General features: G+C 34.5%; 1 protein-coding gene and 1 long non-coding RNA gene across 2 annotated transcripts in view; one reads left to right on the forward strand and one right to left on the reverse strand.

Annotated features, from left to right (window-relative positions):
• The window catches only part of LOC100372858 (sorbitol dehydrogenase-like), a 36,016-nt gene extending 18,330 nt beyond the window's left edge, over positions 1-17,686 (reverse strand). The window contains exons 1-7 of the mRNA XM_006811523.3: positions 17,498-17,686; positions 17,111-17,336; positions 14,252-14,335; positions 7,049-7,082; positions 5,194-5,358; positions 4,005-4,164; positions 870-988 (exon numbers count right to left, since the gene is read on the reverse strand). Of these exons, the coding sequence (XP_006811586.1) occupies positions 870-988; positions 4,005-4,164; positions 5,194-5,358; positions 7,049-7,082; positions 14,252-14,302 (529 nt within the window). The 5' untranslated portion in view covers positions 14,303-14,335; positions 17,111-17,336; positions 17,498-17,686. The remainder of the gene's footprint in view (positions 1-869; positions 989-4,004; positions 4,165-5,193; positions 5,359-7,048; positions 7,083-14,251; positions 14,336-17,110; positions 17,337-17,497) is intronic.
• A 397-nt stretch (positions 17,687-18,083) lies between these two features.
• Positions 18,084-18,840, forward strand: LOC144350274 (uncharacterized). Its single transcript, XR_013420200.1, has 2 exons — positions 18,084-18,223; positions 18,413-18,840. It is a non-coding gene; the product is annotated as an uncharacterized LOC144350274 (long non-coding RNA).
• Positions 18,841-22,520: the final 3,680 nt, after the last annotated feature.

The following is a 22,520-nucleotide window of genomic DNA, read 5'->3' on the forward strand; positions in this document are numbered from 1 at the left end:
AAGATTATGTGTGCAAGGTTAGATTTATAGAACGTACATGACCGCTTAACTCTGTGTTTTTTACCGAATCCGGTATAATGAAAATGTGACATGAGGTCAATCGCATAACCAATCAAAAACGTCAATTTACGCACCATAGGGCGGTTCACTTAAATGACATAATAGAATAATGGCGGACACATGGTTGATGCAACCCTGTGGACCAGCGACGAAAAAGCCCTCTACTGAGCTTTCCATCACGAAAATTTGTAATCGATGTGCTGACCGATGGATATTTATCGACTAAGTATAATCTTGCCCAACATCTGTAGTGTCGTGGGGGAATGATTTTTTCACGTCAAATCTTTCCCGAACATAAACTGCTTGCTAACTGAAAGGCTGCGATGACGGAGATCATATGCAAATTAGATAATTAATATGCATGGATTTTTTCCAAAAACTATTCAAATCTGCGCATATGTTCAGAGCATCTATGTACCAAGTTTCATCAAAATCCAATGTGTGGTTCTTTAAATAACAGTGGAACAGTCATGGAACAGTCATGGAACAGCCAAAAATTAGCTAATTATCATGCAAATTAGGTAATTAATATGCATGGATTTTACCAAAACCTAATCAAATCTGCGCATTGGCCCAGAACATCTATGCACCAAGTTTTATCAAAAACCGATGTATGGTTCTTGAGATAGCAGTGGAACAGACGGACACACACACATCAAACTAACTGCAAAGACTCCCATTGTGTGCTTCGCACATGGGAGTCAAATACCAAAAAAACTAAGAAGAAGTCAAATAACAGTGTATTTGTACACTCATTCTATAGAGTAATAGTTCTAGGTTCTCACTGAGTACAACAGAAATATACTAACCTGCCCCACATATAAGAACATTAGATCCTAGTCCTACGTTTCCTCTACTGCAACTATATACTGCAACAGACAAGGGTTCTATCAGAGCGCCCTCTTCTAAACTCACATTAGGTGGCAATCTACAAATAACCCATTGAATAATAAATTCTAAGACAATGTTCATCATAAATTCAGTACTGTGTAACAATAAAATTAAAGAAGGAATTTAAACAAGCAGCCTATCGGCTGAGATAGTTCCGCTGTTAGCAATGCACATTTCAATTAAAGAACTGAAAATATCATTAGAAAACAAGTCATGAATGACACTGCCTTCGCTAGTTGTCATTCTAAAGTTGCATGGACATAAATTGGCAAACGTGATTTCTATGGCATTTTCAAATTTATAGCACTCTCCATCCAGGTCAGCATTATTCTCAGCAAGGAAACCAGATAGCACCAAACCAGTACAACAGGTAAAATGAAGTATACAAATCAGATCTGCAAATATGTAGAATCAGTGTTGTGTCTGTTTCGATAAACTAGTTTGTGGCCCTGGATTAGTTTCAATATCTCTAATAAGGACAAGATTACTTCTCATACGACAATGATACAAAGAAAGGGCAAAAATCCAGAAAAATATTATCAAGTTTTTATTATCATACATTAATATTAACAAATCGTGTGAAATTTTATGTACAGAGAAACACATATTTATGCTTTGATTGACAGAACTTCTCAAAGTAAAAAAAAGAGGACCTGCGAAACTTTATACAATTGTAAGACACACAGTGAATAGTACCGGTATGTTTTTGTAATACATGTAGTTCCAGTGGCTTTGCTTTCTGAGAAAAAAATCTGGCTCTGCACCTGAAAAAAAACCAAAACATTTAATCCAAAGTAAGCAGAGGTTGTAGCATATGTGCTCCCATTGCCTGTTAGATTTAATTAAAAAAGATATTTGAGTTTTTTTAGTACGAAAAAATATTACTTAGTAAATTTATACTAGCCAGAAAGAAATTGCAGATCACACTGTACTATTTTAAACATGTTCTACCAGAGTCTAGGATGAACTAATTCAACAGTCTGTTCCCACTCTACAAAGTTGTCAAATTAATATTCACGGGATTCTGCAAAAATAAAATATTAAGAATGTGCAAAAAGCCCGAGTACTTGTGTTTTCAATGTCATTAAAATCTGAGCAGGGATATGCTGAATATTTCACTTGAGCTGAACCTAATGGATGCCAAGCTATCAAAAGAAATAAAAAAAAAAACTATTGAGAAAAATACAAAAAAATACATTTAATATAAAAGCAGATAGAAGTGCATAAAAAACTAATCAGCAGAGGTAGTGATCATGCAACCTAAGTGTATGTCAAATTTCTGTTGAACTGGATTGTATCGTCTCAGATTGGCTGCTAATTTGCATATTAATTTGCATACTAATTAACATATTGTAGTTGTATTAAAATAATATATAAAATAATATCTGGAGTTTAAAAAAAAAAATTATGACTATTAAGTCAACATCATTGAAATTGAGAATTACGTGAATTTGACCCCCTCCCTAATATTGTTTCACATATCCCTTAAAAACATGGCCGCCGTTAAATCAAACTCAATCGAGGTCCGTAATTTATTTTCCTGCTCATAATGGAGATAAATTATGGTAGCTAAACATTGAAATTGCCACCTTGACTTCAGTACCGAAATAAATAGCTGACTGGGAAAATGAGGTTCGATTTACCAATAAACTTCAACACCGCATGGAGCATGGAGCATGGAGGTCCCGGTCACGAGTGCAGTAACGCACTCGGGTATCATATTACTTCAAAGGTAATTTAAAAGTGATGATAGATTCATTGATATTGAATTACAGTACTTTTCAATTTCATCATTGCTTTCAAGCAGTCACGGTTGGCCGAACTTGTGTTTTCTCGATATTTCTAGTCTAATATGTCGTCACGAAACCAATGAACACCGGAAATAGCAATCGTACATAACAGAATCACGATCAGCGTGTTCTAAACCTTTATGTTTTTATTATTCCAGTATTTTATATGCCAAACGTTATTCCCAAGCCTCCTAAATGACGAGATAAACTTTCGATTTACAAAATGTACACGTTTCATAACTAGTTTATGAACTAATAGCAGGACTGTTTTTCTCACTAAAGTCAGGACACAAAAGGATAAATCAAAGTTCATAATAAATACCATAAGCACAGTTTCTTACCTTTGAGATAGAATTTAATCTAAATAAGCCTTGTGCAAAGAAAGATACAGTCCCGGAATACAATATCCTCAGACGAAATCGACGCCGATTTCCTCAGCGGCATGCGCAATATGGTATGCCAGTTCTCTTGGGAGATGTTGTTAAAACTCAGATTTTTCCGGTAAATTTCGGCATTTGTACTAGTAAAATGTTGAAAATCACAGAAATACACAATGAAACTTTGGCGAATCAAAAAAATACTTGGCGTGCATATGTATGGCATTGAGAATTACATTTGCACCAACTTGGTAAAAAATTGGACAGAGCATATCAAAGTTATAAGAGGTAAAAGACAGACAGACGGACGGACAGAACCCAATCTATAAGCCTTCGGCAGACTTCGTCTGCGAAGGCTAATGAACAATATGTATAGTATCAAAGCAATGGGACTTGCTGTTTTCAACAAGAATTCAAAAATATCACTTTTAACCAAAATGACAAAAATATTCTACAAAATTAGATAATTGAAGGTATCATCACAAAATGAACAAATCTGAGAGAGGTCCACATGTAGTACCTATGTATGTAATATCAAAGCAACTGGACTTGCAGTTTTTAACAAGAATTTGAAAATATCACTTTTTATCAAAATGACAAAAATATTGAGAATTGAAGATATCATCATAAAATGAACAAATCTAATAAGAGAGGTCTACCCAAGGTACATATAGACCAAGTATCAAAAGCATTCAGGGTTGTAGTTTTCAAGAAGAAGCCGAAAAATTAAAAAGTCAACAGCGGAGCTAAAAATGCAGAACATACAATTATAGGTTTGGTTTGAATTTGAAAAGGTTACGTAGTAAATGGCTTGGAGTTGAAAGAAAGTTAACTGTATGGCATTCTCAGTCATCACATGATCCAACAAAATACGTTATCAACTTACTTGTGGCAGAAATCAGCAGGATGTGTGTAATACCGACAGAGATTACCATCAACCGGTGGAGTGGCACAAAACTTGACATCAATGCAAATATTATAACGTCCATCTTTACAGAGTTGACACTCACGACATGGTATACCTGGTTCTATAGCCACACGATCACCTACAGTTAAATGGATTCATTACTATTGCTTTAGTATAATAACACAAATACACAATTTCTATTTTATTCCTTTGACATTTTCAAAATAAATGATGTCACTGATCTTAATTAAAGCAAGCCTGTACGATTTTTTATTGCTTGATTCTAAAAAAAAAGTAAATTTTCTGATCAGATTCTTGCTTAGAAATTCTGATCAGAATCTAACAAGAATATGTGTATATTCTTACTGACAGCATTACAAAACTCAACCCAACATATGTCCCTGAATCTCATGTTTTGGAACCTAGTTTTTTTTTTTTACAAAATATTGGATGAAATATTTGTGCATTTATTTTTAAATACCCTGCGTAAAAATGATTGTACATGTACTTTGATATTTGGATTCCTAATGTTTTAGTTGAGAATATTTTCAGTATTTCTGAACACCTTCAACAGTGTATATATCATTTGAACTTATTGTTCAGCATTAATAAATAAGTGAAAATTCATTTCTATTTGTTCAAATGTTTTTTTGTCATTCTGATTCACTGTGTATAATTGTTGATTAGAATAATTAAAGTTTAACTTTTACATTGCCAAATTCTCCATGCTTTTTCCATGCTTATTCTTATTTGAGAAATATTCAGGGTATGTGCAATTAAAAATGTCAACTAAATTTTGTCAAGAATATGTGCCAGGTACATTGAGTGTAAATTCCAGCATGTCAAGATTCTTTATAGATATTTGTATGCAAATTAGAAAGAAAACAGTGATAATCTGACGAGATTCTTGCTATAATATCATTGAGATTCTGATCAGATTCTCACTGGGTTCTCTCAAATATGCATAGACATATTTGAGCAGAATCTGGCAAGATTCCTAGTGAGAGGTTTTTATAATGGCATATAGGAACATGGTCACCATGCCTTCAATTTGCCATCTTGAATTTTATCTTGGAAAAATTACAAGGTGCACTGGAAATCTGCCTTGTCATCTCTGAGAACCAGTTGTGGACAAGTATTCAGGTTTTTGGATTAAAAATGTTCATACCAATTTTAAGATCTTTAACATTTTTCCCAATCTGGATGACGGTACCACTGCCTTCATGTCCCATGACCATGGGGGATTCCAAGACAAAGCGACCACAGTAACCATGTGTCCAATATTTGATATCTGATCCACATATACCAACACTATGGACTTGTAGTAAAACATCTAGATATGAAACAAATACAAAAATGTTAATGGAAGTTCAAAAGAAGAAAGTTTAAAATCTGATGCATATTCAATAGTTTTGTCACTGGAAAATGTGCCCCCCCCCAGTGAAATGTTCACTGTGACTGTCTTCATGACCCCCAGTGAAATGTTCACTGTGACTGTCTTCAGGACCCCCGTTGAAACGTTCACTGTGACTGTCATCATGACCCCCAGTGAAATGTTCACTGTGACTGTCTTCAGGACCCCAGTGAAATGTTCACTGTGACTGTCTTCAGGACCCCAGTGAAATGTTCACTGTGACTGTCTTCAGGACCCCCAAGTGAAATGTTCACTGTGACTGTCTTCAGGACCCCCAAGTGAAATGTTCACTGTGACTGTCTTCAGGACCCCAGTGAAATGTTCACTGTGACTGTCTTCAGGACCCCCAGTGAAATGTTCACTGTGACTGTCTTCAGGAGCCCCAAGGGAAATGTTCACTGTGACTGTCTTCAGGACCCCCAGTGAAATGTTCACTGTGACTGTCTTCATGACCCCCAGTGAAATGTTCACTGTGACTGTCTTTAGGACCCCCAGTGAAATGTTCACTGTGACTGTCTTCAGGACCCCCAGTGAAATGTTCACTGTGACTGTCTTTAGGACCCCCCAGTGAAATGTTCACTGTGACTGTCTTCAGGACCCCCAGTGAAATGTTCACTGTGACTGTCTTCAGCCCCCCCCCCCAGTGAAATGTTCACTGTGACTGTCTTCATGACCCCCAGTGAAATGTTCACTGTGACTGTCTTCATGACCCCCAGTGAAATGTTCACTGTGACTGTCTTCAGGACCCCCAGTGAAATGTTCACTGTGACTGTCTTCAGCCCCCCCCCCCCCCCAGTGAAATGTTCACTGTGACTGTCTTCATGACCCCCAGTGAAATGTTCACTGTGACTGTCTTCATGACCCCCAGTGAAATGTTCACTGTGACTGTCTTTAGGACCCCCGGTGAAATGTTCACTGTGACTGTCTTCAGGACCCCCGGTGAAATGTTCACTGTGACTGTCTTCAGGACCCCCGGTGAAATGTTCACTGTGACTGTCTTCAGGACCCCCGGTGAAACGTTCACTGTGACTGTCTTCAGGACTCCAGTGAAATGTTCACTGTGACTGTCTTCATGACCCCCAGTGAAATGTTCACTGTGACTGTCTTTAGGACCCCCGGTGAAATGTTCACTGTGACTGTCTTCAGGACCCCCGGTGAAATGTTCACTGTGACTGTCTTCAGGACCCCCGGTGAAACGTTCACTGTGACTGTCTTCAGGACCCCAGTGAAATGTTCACTGTGACTGTCTTCAGGACCCCCAAGTGAAATGTTCACTGTGACTGTCTTCAGGACCGTATTGTCTACAAATTGTTGATATAAAAACAAGTGAATCACCTATTTTAGCACACTAGAGGGCAATCTATAATTATGAATTTTTTCCATTTCGCATTATGCCATGACCTTGTCTTGATGTTTGTGGTATATTCTGGCTTTGATATTTTGAGTAATTAAGAAGGGATAATGTTCTTATCAAATGGACAACCATGGAATAACTAGATAATTTTTTTCAATTCCAAGCAATGGTACATATATAATACCAGAAAAAATGGAAAAGATAATCCATTGTCTTTGGTAATATACATTGTTGATTTCACTTTAATTTACTCACCACTGGGACCTGGTGGAGAAATTGGTTTATTTTCCTGAAATTAGAAAAAATAATATATTATAATTTTAACAACTAAATAAATATGTAAAAGTATACATATTTATTTTAATAGCAGTTTTAATTATTCATTATTTTGACATTTGAGAATATTATTAGATTTAAATTAAAATTTGGTATACATTATTGTAATTAATACCATGAGTGATTCACATACATACCACATTTCATCAGATTTCACGGGATGTGGTTGTTCAGGCTGCACATTGTCAAATAATGGTCACAATTTGTCTAAATAAACAACGCATTTGAATCATGTGCATATATGACGTTATGTGTTATCCAGTGTGGGACCCACATCAAACACTAGTGTCAACAATGAACATCACTACTACCCTTCACACGAGAAGCAACACTCGTGACATTTTTGGAAATATGCTATATGTTTTGCATAAAAAATTATGGAAATCAATAGGATACAATTTGTAATCTTTCTTTGATCACCGCAAATTAAAAAGAAACAATCATTATTTGTTTTAAATAAATTAATAGAGACAGCGAAATATGGTACGAGTTTTTATGGTATAAAGTATAGAGAAACCCATATTGGACCAGTCAGTATTTATTTTGCATAATATAATAATTTTGTTTATAAACTTAAATTGAACCTAAGCAAGGTCAATGAACTTTGCAAACTCACTAGTATCATGTAGTAAGCAAAGACTGAGAAATTGAAAGGGAAATAAATAGCTAGCAAGTATAATTAGAGTGACAGTTGACTGATGACATTTAGATTTCCTGTTACACTGAATAAACTAACACGACATGCATTGAATAATAAATAGATATTCTAAGCTCAGTTACAATGCGTCCATGATGTCAGAATTTCAGTTTGCAAACATGTTTTGTTCAGAATACTGTTTTAGACTTATTAAATAGGTTGAATTAAAATTTGATGAGCCATAAAAACCAATTGACCTGTCAATTTTAAATCTAGTCACAGTCCTATAATACGTTAGAAGGCTTGTGACCCACAAAATATCCATCAAACACCAAGTTTGCTAAAATTGAACCCAATGATACAGTATCTATGCTTGTGTACACCAAGTATATTTGTAATTGTAAATAAATGAATAAAACACAGATATGTAAAATCTCAATTACCCTACACTGTGCTTCCCAGGGATTGAAACCACTTTCGCAGTAAAAATGTACATACTAATTTGCATAAATATTCCAAACAGAAATTGTGATGAACAACATAGTTATTAAATATTCAATTACAAAACACACACAATGATTCCCTGACAAACCTTTGATTGCATCAAGATTACAGTAATGCAACTATATATACACAAGTTTTCAGCAATTTATCAATATGATTTAAAATTTTAGTTAATGCACAATGGAAATGGCAGTATGCTAGTCAACATGTATAATGACTGTGAAAGTGCTGTATCAGTGTGTGGCAGCGAAGCAAAGCATTGTGGGTAGTGTCGCTATGCTGCTTGTATCCTGATTAAATAGTAATCTAATCATGCTACAATGGGGATCAAGGCAAATAAATAATTTGTATGAAATAAGAAATAAATAAACACAACAAAATAACTTCCAAATAGGCAACTGCGGTTTGTAGTTTGTAGTTCCATTTCAATTGAATTGTCAAATCAGTTTTGAATGACATAGTTTCCTTTCATGTGTTAAATTGAATTGTCAAATCAGTTTGGAATAGTCCTATTATAGTGGCAACCTTTGATCATGGGAATTGAATGTCAATTTTTATAAGTCTATACTTTTTAGTATGCATGAAGCAACCTGATTTCCGAGTCAGATTATCACAACAAAAACCATGATTTATTTGCGCAAGAAACCTGTGCAAGCCATTTGTGAACTATGATAATATATAAATTTATTGTCATTATAGGATGCACTCTGAATATAAACAAAAAATCATTAATATACTACAGAATAATGCCTGGCAATGTTTTTTTTTCAAACAAAAGAATCTGTATTTTGATAGGTTTGTACTTATATTGTATAATCTAGAATTCATATATTCAAACAGCAGTACTAAGATTCATTGAGATGAAAATATTTAGATGTTGGAGCGATTATTCACTGGATTTTAAATTGACCAGCAAAGCAATCAGTTCTATAGCAAGTTTATTCATTCAGAATTAATTTAATTAATTATTTAATTAATATAGAAATTAAAACTTAATAAATTTATTATTAATGCATTTACAGTATATAGTATAATATATAAACAAAAATGTCAAGTCATCTTTCGTTTTACTAAAGATTACTTTTATTTTCTTAATAAAAGTTTCATCTAAATCAAGAATGATAGATGAGCGGTAAAGATTTTAAATTCTTGTCATGCTCTACTTTTCTCACAACCATTTTACAATAACCGAGTCACTTAAAGAAAATATAATGCTGCAGAGCTGCAGGTACATGCAAGAGCAATGTGATTATCCTCAAGCTTTTTAAACGATTTTTTTCCATGCTTAGGCACAAAAATGCCATGCTTGAAAATCCAGATTATTGATATAGATTATTTCTATTGTAAACAAGATATACTAGAAAGTGCTTCCATGTGAAATATATATTCTTTGACCACACCAATCAGGATTACTGGTAAAAAAAAATTATAATTATTATTTTTGGTTATTTATGAATGTATTTTTGGTTTTACTTGCAGTTATGTTATTTATATTGTATCTTGGATACCTTAATTACATGTACGATATGTATATATATATATATTTCAAATGTTCAGTTTTCATGGAAACTCCTAGAAAAAGAACAATATACAGAATTTTTGAATAAATATAAAAATCTTAATATGTACCTAGATTTTTGAATGCCAGCTCAGAAATTTTGTCTTGGCCTTAGTGTTATTATTCACGCAACTCTGAAATCCCCAGCATTGTACCAGTGCATCATGGTACTAGTAGATGTCATTTGAATTACACACCCCATCATGCTATGTATACAAATGTTACCAGAGGTGTTAACCTTGGATGCTAACATATCCCATGTCTGCTTTAAAGGAAAGGTAAATCCTGTCAATATTGTTGGCCATATAGCAGCAGTTATGTACACTTATTTGAATAATGGACAAAACAAATTAAAAAAATAAAAAAATAATAGAGTTATGATACCATATAATATTCTATATAGTCGCCGCCATCTTGGCAATTTTCAAGCGCCCTCTATTGGGTCAGACGAGAATGCAAGCAAGATTTATTTGTGCACTGTGACGTCAAAGGCTAGGTTAATTAGTGTCCAACTTAGGGGGTTACACAATGTATAATGAAGAGAAAAGTAATCACTTAGAGAGTCAAAATTCATCGCGCAGCTTTCAAGGGAGTGATGGCTGTCTGCAAATACACTACACTACTCATTTTGCCCAACCTTCCGCTTTTACAAAATAGAATTCATTTCTATCGACTATCAACAATCTAACATGTTTGTATTTTCTGCCGTGACAAAGCAGGAGTATTTTTGCACCCCCGTTTTGCTACTTCCGGGAAAGTGGTATATCTACCGCTTACTGCTTAATTTCCGACCGCGCGGTTTTGTCCGACCGGAAATCGACCGCATTTTAATCATTTTTTTAGCTCGCTGGCTCGCTCATTGAAAAACACTGTCCGCTCGCCCAAACACTGATCACTGATACATGAGTGGTCGAATTGGTGGTTTTGATAGTAAAGTATGAAAATACTATTAGTAAATTTTGAACGACACTTCAAATCTATAGTTGTACGAAACTTGTATCGTTCGAGACAGCAACTGCACTGGAACCTCCTGTTAGGTGATTTGGGTGCTTGTTCTAAATGTAATATTTTTATTTTATTTTAATGAGACAGTTACGTGAAAAAAAGATAGCTAACTCCTTTCGACAGAGTGGAGAAACGAGGAGAATATTAATGATTAATTCCAAAAATAACGATACCAAAATCACATCGGTCCACAGACGGTTGGTATGGTAACATTTGACATTCAATTTTCGAAATTAAGTCACGATCAGTGTCATAAATTATTCCCACAAAATAATATTTTCGAATAAAACGGCCACATGCTCTGAACAAATCCAACAGAGCTTGACATGTATGAATAATTTATTGGGCTTCAGAAAAAAAAATGTGTCAAATTTAATTATAGTATATTTGGTGACCAGTCGATGAACAATTCGAAAATCATGATTCACACGGAAGTCCTTCAGGGCTGAAAATCATCAACCCTACTCTGGTTTACCTGATTTCAAAACTTGCAAATAAAACTGATTCGCCGTGAACTCTAATATATCTCAGCCTATTTTTTTTTCTTTTTGAACTGTGGTCAAATCCCACCAGTTTGTCAAAATATAACGATGTTTTTCATTGAATATTTTTAAAGCCTGTCACAGCAAAAAAAAGTATGTGAATCGACGCCGGATATTGGATGGTACGACGACCCTTCAATTAACATCAAATATGCTTGGTTACAACATCAGTGATTGGCTGAAAGTCACCTGATCGGAGCGCGACCTGGGTCACAGAACCATATTTGTCCGTATTATCACAGGATAGAAAGAACCACACCTACATTTTCAACCATTTTTAGCGCGGAAATTGCCAGCATCTGTCGAAAAACTCGTGAATGTTATGGATCCGAATAAAATAAAGCTAGCGATTTCTAAGAATGGTTATTAATATATTCCCCGATGCTTTTCGAATTCATATATTTTTTTTATTTCAAGGTAAGAAACTGAATGGCAAGTTGAAGTTGCATCGACTTCAAGGCGGCGGTTTCACTGTTGTAGTTTCACGATGTAAAATAAAATATATATAATAATAATACTTGTTTAATTATTTGGGTTTTCAGCCCCAAAAATGATCACCACGAATTACGGTCAATGTTTGTCCTGTCTAGGACCAACGCCCGTCCTAAACTCAGTATAGAGAAACTAACGGGAATCGATATTCCGAACAAATTATTGGGACACGGTCGACAGACATTCCAAACAATCAAAATTATTAACGAAAAACAAAATTTTTCTTGATATTTACAAACATACTGTCATGACAAACATATGTAAAATTAGCAAATACACAAAGAGGTATACTATTAGCTTTTATTTTAGGCTTTTCTTTCACTCAGTCCATGCATGAAACTGCCATTTAGCATCGTGGTCCTTCAGCTTGGTTTCGCCTTGAGGAAAACAACAATAATTAGACAAGTCTAAAACACATTACGAAGACTCAACAATCAGGAAAGAAACACCAGACAACCATGTCGTACTTGTGTTGAAACACATTTTGTTTTTTATGTCAGAATATTGTTTAAAATAAAATATTTAATCCCAGCCAAATCGAGGTCAAAGGGCCAGATTGCGTGCATATAATTACAAATAGTTAAAACAAAAAGTATTTGAACTTTTGTTGGCTGTTCAACATCTACGAAAACCAGAAAGACAATTATAAGACAATGTGAACCTCGGAAATTTTTCTGTTAGTTCGAATCTTAAATGCAAGCAATATTTCCAGGTTTGAGCGTTCGAAAATAAAGCGGAAATTGTCTGGTCGAATTCAACAAGCGGTCGCAAAAGCGAGCGAAAAAAAAAGTGATTGGAAAGTGGAAGTGAGCAGGAGGTTGGGTGAAATGAGTACTGTACTATGGATGCTCAAATGAACTAAAAAAATGCAAGAAACGACAACGCTCTTCAAAAATATAAACCACACACTGCAGTACTCAATAAACTCACTATGGCTGTCCCTCAACTGAACCTAGCCCAAAATGTCACAGAAATGCCCGGATGTAGTATGTTAGTATGTTAATTCTTAGCTATTGTTCGTTGTTTCTTATCTCCATGAACGGCGTCCATGGGCTAATTCAAGACATGTTTAAAAGTCTCCCACAACCACAAGAATAATGAGAAAAAATTAACATGGATACAAAGCTGTTGGAAATGGTTATTATGATCTATACAGCCCACAATGTTTGTCACCTTGACCTACACTTTAATGGGTGTATTGTCAATAACAATTTGGCTTAAATCTTTCAATCTCAATGATTTGGATAAACTAGTTACTGTAAAGTAATTTATTTTCTCTTACAACTAATTTTCACTTCAAAAAATAAAATCCAGCGGATATACTTTTTTTCCTATATTTTACATTCAACTCGGTAAGAATCAGTGCAAGTATATTCCATACAAAACAACCAAAAAGTCGTTCCAGTCATTTTAAAACACTCAAGGCTGGTAAATTTTTTGGGGACAGTTAGTTGCCTGTACACTTTAATTTTGTTCGCTAAAGGATTATGGTTCAACCTATGGGCATAAATAAGCTATGATCATGAAATCAATGTCGAAAGCAGTGGACTTACTGGCAAACTGAGTAACCAAAGCGCACGTATAACCTGAGTTATAACATCTCCTTGACGCAGGTGTACCACCAAACACAAATAAGTGGACACAAGAAAGTCAGCAGTCTAAACCGACACTCAGTTCCAAACAAAGATCACCAACGCCAAATGAGCAACATTTTAACCAGTAACCAAAACTCGTTCAATCCATGACGAGCAAGTAACATCACGAAAATCATCCCGTCAGTGGAGTACCGCAGTTGCACGCCAATTATGCCAATGCACAATTCTGTGGAGGAACTTTTAACTTCAACATCAACTGTGTATCATAGTCATCCAGTTCAAGTTCAGGTTCTGTCGTGGCCCCAACTAAATGTCCACAAATTATTTATTTGAACGGTGACTCAGATGAGACGTCGGATTATTTTATTTTCACACAGACAGAGATGTACGTTCTACACTGGCACGCGTTGCTAGGGCGTAACACCATCTTGGGACATATTAATGGGCAATGGGGTTCCCGACCTAAATTCCATCCCGGTTTGTTGCATGTTCTTTATTCAATATTAAAATAATAACACAACCCCACACCCTCCCTGTGGCTTTGCTTGTGAAAGTACTGCAGGATACACTGCATCACTCATGAAAATAACTTCTATATGCAACGAAAGCCATAGGAAGGGTTCTGTCATATTATTGCTTGAACCCCTTCTCTGAAAATTGAATGTCCCAGCTCCTCCCTTCCTCCCTCCCTCCCTCCCTCCCTTCCTCCCTCCCTCCCTAGTTTTAAGCTGGTGATTGTAGATGCAACTTTGGTACTGCATGTTTATTTGTTATTTTAATTTTACCTACCAACCTCATGTCATCCTTTCCGTGCAGTACAACTGACAGGTTCTCCTCCATAGCAGGTTTTGATCTTCAATTGAGAAATTAAATCTGAATAACAAAACATGTAAATTGGCAATAAATATAATATTATTGTGTTGTATCATGAGGTTACCATGATTATACAGTGTACACAATGGCAGTACCGTCATCATAAGCTTGACTGGCACATAGCTGAGGTCAATATGAACACAGTATATGTTGCTGCAATATACTTTTCAGTATTCTCATAACATTATTAAACATTTTTTTTTTATAAAGACCTAAAATGCCAACAAAAAAACATTTTAAAATATTTGTGTCTGAATGCAAGATACATACTACTTACTGAATGATAATAATTGAAAAAAAAAAAAACTTTGAAAGTATATCGAAACTACCGGTAGTATGTAGAAAAGTAATCTTATTACCAATTCATAGAAAAATTATACATGTACATATGCTCCTTGTGAGGTATAGTGGAATTCACGTAACAGATTTCAATATGTGTTGAGAGTCAGAACAAAGTCACACATGCCAAAACATGCGTGTGAACAGTCAGGATTAAGCTGGCACATGCCGTAAAAAAATAGACCTTGGCCCAAACAAAGAGTCTGGCCCGAAACTTGGCAGGTCCAGAAATTGGCTATAGCATGCATGGCACGAACCAAAATCACATACTCTGTAGTAAATTTTCAGAGAACATATACTGATTAAATAAACCGACTGGAAACACTATTGTTTGGAAAGAGTCAATCAGCGTAATCCTCTGTGACCGTGTGTCTCCAGCTACGCTGGTTGCTGACGTTTTGCCGAATGGCAAGTAAACACATTGGGATCCTCGGCCTCGCATGCATTTTAGTCATTCTCTGTATTCAGTTCAGATCAGATCACCTGGAAACCGGAGAGTTTTGCGAATAATATAATTTTTAGCCTAAAATTGACCATATTTTAGGAAAGTAACGATTTGATAGTATAGACTATCTGTATAGTAGAGCGACTTTTACCAGAACACAGCAATTTGTTCCCAATAGTTACTTGATTGTTTTTACTAGGATAGTTTACGTTGCCATGTTTACAACAAAGCTGTCTTATGTTAATATATCTCGCCAATCATGTATTAAAAAGCTTTTGAAAATATGATACATCGAGGCAAAATTATTATAACTGTCTCGAAATAGTACTGACACGATGTTTTGATTTTGTATATGATAAGATAAGATAACAGCTTTATTACAACCATGTAGAAAATTTTACATTTCTAATTTAGTGTTTAAAATGTAATAAAGTTAATAATGAATAACTAAAAAAGTAAGAAGGCGAAAGTTGAGTAAATAAAAAGTTAAATAAGTGTGACTGAGTGTATTCTTTTGTTTGTTCATTTACTGTTACTCAAGTACACATAGAGGGCTATAATAGTATCTTTATCTTTTGATTGTAAGATATGTTTAAATTGTTTTTCTTTATCCAAATTCAGGAAATTTGCATTTACACTGTTGATAGTGTGAAACATTGTGTCTCTTTGTTTTGTGTACAATTTACAATGTATTAAATGATGTTCCTCATTTTCAACTTCGTTACAATGGGAGCATAACCTGTCTTCCACTGGTGTTTTTGGTTTTGTATAACGACCTTTTTCGATGGCAAGTTTATGGCAACTTAATCTAAATTGAGCTATTGTTTTGACATGTTGTGGGTTGTTCATCACTTTTATGTATTCTTCTTGTCTTTGAATGTCTTGTATGTGCGTAATTTGGCACTTTCCCTTTTGTTGTCTATACTCCATTTGTTAATGTAATATTGTCTAATTGAATTATTTAGTTTTTGTTTTGTGAAATCTGTGACATTGTTTTTGTTGTAAAGTTTCAAGTTTCGTTCTAAGATAGTCAACCATGCTCCAACCATGTATATGTGATTTATTCCCAATGTTGTAGTTGCAGGTCAAACTAAATAAGTTTGCATCTAAATTTTATACATTCTGTTTTATTGTTACCGGACCTGTTTTATTGATGTCTGTGGGCCCGCAAGAATCACTAACGTAAGGAAAATGTGAAAACACGAAACGAGTTTTAAATCACAAAAAATACCCCAGTTGACAGTCTATTTATTAGTTGTCTGAGATATGACATGATGATATAGAAGGAAGTGCTGCTAGCATGTCGAGAAAGACATGTTCAATGCTGAAGTACTGAATGAAATGAATACAGAATGTTGTTAGCAATGAAAATTTATAAATAAATATAACAAAATAGCATCAGACACATGCGCTGAACATGTGTACATGTTTTGGTCAAATAATAGATCAGCATATGAGCTTGTGATTTAGACACTAGTCAAGTGAATGCTGTAATCTCTCTGCAAACAAATGATTACAAATTTCAACATGTGTCAAGATCCTGTAATGTGAACATAGCTCATACATAACAAAAGGTAAAATATAATACAATATGGCTGCTATGTAAATATTTAAATGTAGATATCAGCCTGTGCAAATAAAATATACTTAATGTGGACTGGCCAGCATTCATGTTAACTTAAGATATATGACCTGTGAAAAGCTTGCTACTTTTTTTTACAATCCCCTGGCCAAAATCAACGAGGTAGATAAACCTTAATATGATTGGCTTATTCACAGTCCCTCTATAGATTGAGGGACTATGGCTTATATTAGGTTCTTAGAATTAACCTCCTAAACGTTCACAAGCACATGTCGCGTGTTCAGATTCACCGGAATATGCCCAACATGAGGTCTGAAATGCACATAATAATAATGCAGTCCTGTAGTTCGATCAGAATTATGGCATAACTATTAATAAAGCAAATTATTAGACACTAACGCGTACTGACCTTCGAGTTGATGTGTGCGGTAAATAGTTCGACCCTGTGTTCGGCTCCGCTATCTGTACTTTATCCAGTCTGGGCGCAAAGGTCATCTTAAATTTGATATATTTTCTACCTGTCCACTTCAGCGTAAATCCACATCACAGTTAGCCGAAGGCGGGATCACATTCAACGTCGAAAGCATCATGGTCACAGCCTTACCTTTCGTTATTTTAAGCCCTTGGTGTATGGACTTTTTATAAACAAAAAATGACAATAACACGAAATTAAAATACAGTTATACTTTATAAAACAAAAATAATGAAAGACAATAATGCGATTAAGGAAAATATAACAAAAACCGCGAGTAACAAATCGTCATAAACCAATACAACCAATAAAACCACCACCAACCAGAGAAAACACACAACATGTAAACGTGACATGTCGAGCCATCGAGTAATTTACATAGTAAACAACTAACAAAACAATGACCATGTGACTTTTTCCCGCGATATATAAATCTGACGGCCACATGGCGGTCATTTCGTGTTTCGTGACAATTTCACCTCTAGGGTATTTTGTAAAATTCATAAAAGCTACCAAGTCCAGAGATTAAAAAGAAAATACTGAGTAAGGTGATACGCTTTTTGCATTTGCTGTCTACTCGATACGTTCTTTATGAATATACCGCCAAAAATAACTATAAGGTAGAGCAAGTTTTGGCACGCCTCTGTGGGGCCCATAGCACACCATAAATTAGTTTTCCTCTGCTTTTACCAGTCGCGAAAAAACAAAACCCCTTTCAGTAAATGCCAATTCACTTAAAGGTACGATAAAATATAAAATATACACACATATAGCGCTTTGTTAGGTTTTTTTTAAATATACTTATCAAAACATCACAAAAATATATAACAAGTGAGAGATCTTTTAATTGGTGTGATAGGGGTTCTCAGAGAAAAAGGTTTCCCGTGCGCACTGACCTCAACGTTGACCCCTTATCGTCCAATATGTCTGCCTGGTGTTAGTTGAGCCTCACATAGGCTCGTCTATCTCCTTGGCGTTGGCTCTACTTTAAACAATTTTGCTATTTTACAAGAATTTCGCAAGCATCTGATATTCATTTTCTCACGTCGGGTAAGATAATGTGAATTGTTCTTTCAATTTTTGAAAAATTCTTCGCCGATACACTGGTTATCTCTTTTGTCTCATTCCATATTTTGCTCGCATTGAAGTGGTAGCAGATTTGTGAGCGCCGTAACCAATGTTTATGTATTTCCTCCAATAATGTCTCGCCAAATAAAAAAGACAATTTCGTTTATACAGAGATCTGAACTCCAGCCAGAGAGCTGAAAAGAATTCTGACCTGTATTATCGCTCGGACGAGGCAGTCGTTACGATGTTTTCGGTGCGTATTGTCAGCTCCGATCATTACCAGTCGGCCCCCATTCCGGGCCTCGACGTCTCTTATTCAGATTTCCGATGCTCGGAAGTAAAATCCGTTCCCGTTGTACGGATTTTTGGAGCGACACCAGCAGGTTTGTTATTTCTTCATACAATCTATAGTTTTCACATTTTTTAAGTGAATATGAGTAATAATTTAATTCTATTTTTCTGCGTGTTATATTTCGAACGCCTTTTTACGAAATGCAAATAAAATACGACTGTGTTGATTGCTTGCCATATGGGGCCTCGGCATCGTATAAACATACGATGAACGATGTTAATATTGTAAAAAATAAAAAAAATAAAAATAGCTCAGCTAGCTAAACCCAAATAATGGTGCAGCTGTATTTTTAGTAACAGAAAAAGGTGGCATGTTAATCCGGCGATAGCACAGACAGTTATTTAATTCTTCTGCCTCTCCATGGTGTTGTGTACATGAATAATTACTAGCTACAGTTCTCAGTTTCATTCTAATATAACCTGTCGCTGTGGACAGTAGGTATTTTCTACAGATGTAGACATGTGAATACACAAATTATATCAGGCAGTCTTGAGAGTTGCCATACATGTATTGTTCAGTTCACCACAGTACAAGAAACTACTAATGAAATCCATCTTTTTATCCAGTAAAAAGATTAGCATTTCCCCTCAAGGGGAGGGGGTGGGGCTTGCCATTATTATCTCGGCTATTATTTCAGAAAATAATCTTGAAATTGTTCCCATTATTTTCACTACCCGTCGAAAAGTATTCTGTGAGAAACCACTAATGTTTGCATTTTAAAACTCCCTGTTGGTTTAGGGTTTAATATATTATTTGACCTCAAAAGAATTGTGGTTGTTATCTGAATTGTTAGAATACATATTCATATTCATGCACCTTTTTTCATTTATAATTCTATTTTGTTTTTGGGCACTATCAATACACATAGAATAAAAAATAATAATTATTTGTAGAAACTCAGAGCATGTTTTAATTGTAAACAGAAATTAATAACATGTGGTATGATTTATAATTAAAAAGTATGTAATAAATATTTGAAATAACACTCTTAATTTTGAAATATTTTAATTTAACAAAATTATTCACTTTTTATGTTATCAAACATGATGTGAATATGTCATCAAGTTTTGTTTTACTGTATTTTTATAAAATTATGATGGTAGCACATGTCAGTGGTTATAGATGCTATAGTACTGAAATATATATATAACATGGATTAGAGATTATTGGTGTCACATGTACCATGCTTGGGCTGCAGTGAATCAATTTTAGAAAAAAATATTATTTACTGCAGGTATTATTTTGTTATCCATAAAAATGATTTTGTAAATTTCTTCCATAAATTTTTAATTTCAAGGGGTTTATTTTTATTGAATTCACAACAATTTATTGATTAATATTTTTAATTTTACTTAAATTTAAAATTTTTGTGTGATGCTTTTTTTTCTTACTTCCAGCTCATACTCCCACCATGGTTACGAGACAAATAATAAGTAGTGTCTGGTCATAAAAAGTGTTTCCCCAGCTGTAGACATCATGTGGGTTTATAATCCACTGACCACAGTCCTTAAAATACTAAATAACATTCTGATCAAATCGCTGGATTTACTTACCTATGTTAGCAGTAACACATGTAATTATGATGAATAGTAAATTTGAAAAAAAAAAAACTGCGGTCTTTTTTTATATGTAAAATTGCTAAATTACAGACACTGTTAGGAGTGCATGCATTTTGACGCAAGTTGAAAATTAAATGACTAGAATAAAAGCAGATGATTCATCTATGTTGAAGTCTGAAAAACATCTCTACCTTCTCCTCACACAGCATGAATATTTTATTATCTGCACAAGTCATTAGGTGAATTCATCTCACTTGCATGGGTTCACTGCTTTAGAAGTGCATGTGGTCCGTGGAATTAGACAAAGATTATTGATTTAAATCTGTGTGTACAGTATATGCTACTCAAGTCCAATTGCTTGAATTACCATGCTAACATACAGTAAAACGAGATATTCATCAAAAAATTATCTTTGTCCATGGTCTCAGTGCTGTGTTTTTGAAAGTTAAAAATAATGAAAACTCCTTAGGCTTCTGAAAAATAACCAAGATGTGATTCAAAAAATCTGTCTGCAACAGGTACTAATAAAGTGCCTATGGAATGCACACCTACCCATTAATGTTTTTGGTTTCTGTTGCCCTGAAATGATTATGTTCAAATATATGTCATAGACAGATACTGTTTTAGAGCTATCTCTCAATATGGACACACTAGCATTCATTTGATGATCAGATACTAGATGACTTAATGTCAGCCATTTTAATATTAAAAAATCATCATAATCAAGCATCAGCTTCTGGATTCATATCTCTGACATATATTCATATATCTGTTCCGACTATATTACTATAAACAAAACTCATAAATTTGATAACTAACTGGGAGTGTGACATGTATGGCTTGTTGTTCAATAAATCACAAATTAATTTTTGTGAGACAAATTTTTCCTAATTTGGCAAAATTTAACAAATTTTATTCCGGTGAACATTGAAGTTTCTGTTATAAGATTGTCATATTTTAAATTAAAAGTGGGGGTAACAGAATTAATTTAAAAAAAAAATTGTTATTTGGTATATAATTCGGTAAAAAAAATATAAGCTTTTTAGCTCCGCTGTCGACTTTGTCGAGCGGAGCTTATCACATGAGTAATTGTCCGTCGTCGTCCGTGTCAATGTTTTACTTTTTCGACTTCTTCTTGAAAACTACAAGTCTGAATGCTTTGATACTTGGTGTATATGTACCTTGGGTAGACCTCTCTCAGATTTGTTCATTTCATGATGATATCTTCAATTCTCTAATTTTGGTGAATATTTTTGTCATTTTTAGTAAAAAGTGATATTTTCGACTTCTTGTTGAAAACCGCAAGTCCAATTGCTTTGATATTACATATATAGGTACTACATGTGGACCTCTCTCAGATTTGTTCATTTTGTAATGATATCTTTAATTCTTTAATTTTGGTGAATATTTTTGCCATTTTTGGTAAAAAGTGATATTTTCGACTTCTTGTTGAAAACCGCAAGTCCAATTGCTTTGATATTACATATATAGGTACTACATGTGGACCTCTCTCAGATTTGTTCATTTTGTAATGATATCTTTAATTCTCTAATTTTGGTGAATATTTTTGTCATTTTTTGGTAAAAAGTGATATTTTCGACTTCTTGTTGAAAACCGCAAGTCCAATTGCTTTGATATTACATATATAGGTACTACATGTGGACCTCTCTCAGATTTGTTTATTTTGTAATGATATCTTTAATTCTCTAATTTTGGTGAATATTTTTGTCATTTTTGGTAAAAAGTGATATTTTCGACTTCTTGTTGAAAACCGCAAGTCCAATTGCTTTGATATTACATATATAGGTACTACATGTGGACCTCTCTCAGATTTGTTCATTTTGTAATGATATCTTTAATTCTCTAATTTTGGTGAATATTTTTGTCATTTTTGGTAAAAAGTGATATTTTCGACTTCTTGTTGAAAACCGCAAGTCCAATTGCTTTGATATTACATATATAGGTACTACATGTGGACCTCTCTCAGATTTGTTCATTTTGTAATGATATCTTTAATTCTCTAATTTTGGTGAATATTTTTGTCATTTTTTGGTAAAAAGTGATATTTTCGACTTCTTGTTGAAAACCGCAAGTCCAATTGCTTTGATATTACATATATAGGTACTACATGTGGACCTCTCTCAGATTTGTTCATTTTCTAATGATATCTTCTGTTCTTTAATTGAAATGTGCATTGCTAACAGCGGAGCTATCTCAGCCGACAGGCTGCTTGTTTAATTCCAAAACATTACAAAACTTTTTAAAATTACAAGTAATGGTCATATACATGTACCTATTTGTAAATAATTTCTAGCAACAATCATTAAAGGGTGGTAGTCGTCACGCCACGTAAGAGTGAGATATATGG

The sequence above is a fragment of the Saccoglossus kowalevskii genome, chromosome 11, assembly GCF_978046115.1.
Source record: "Saccoglossus kowalevskii chromosome 11, keSacKowa6.1, whole genome shotgun sequence".
Taxonomy (NCBI): Eukaryota; Metazoa; Hemichordata; class Enteropneusta; family Harrimaniidae; genus Saccoglossus; species Saccoglossus kowalevskii.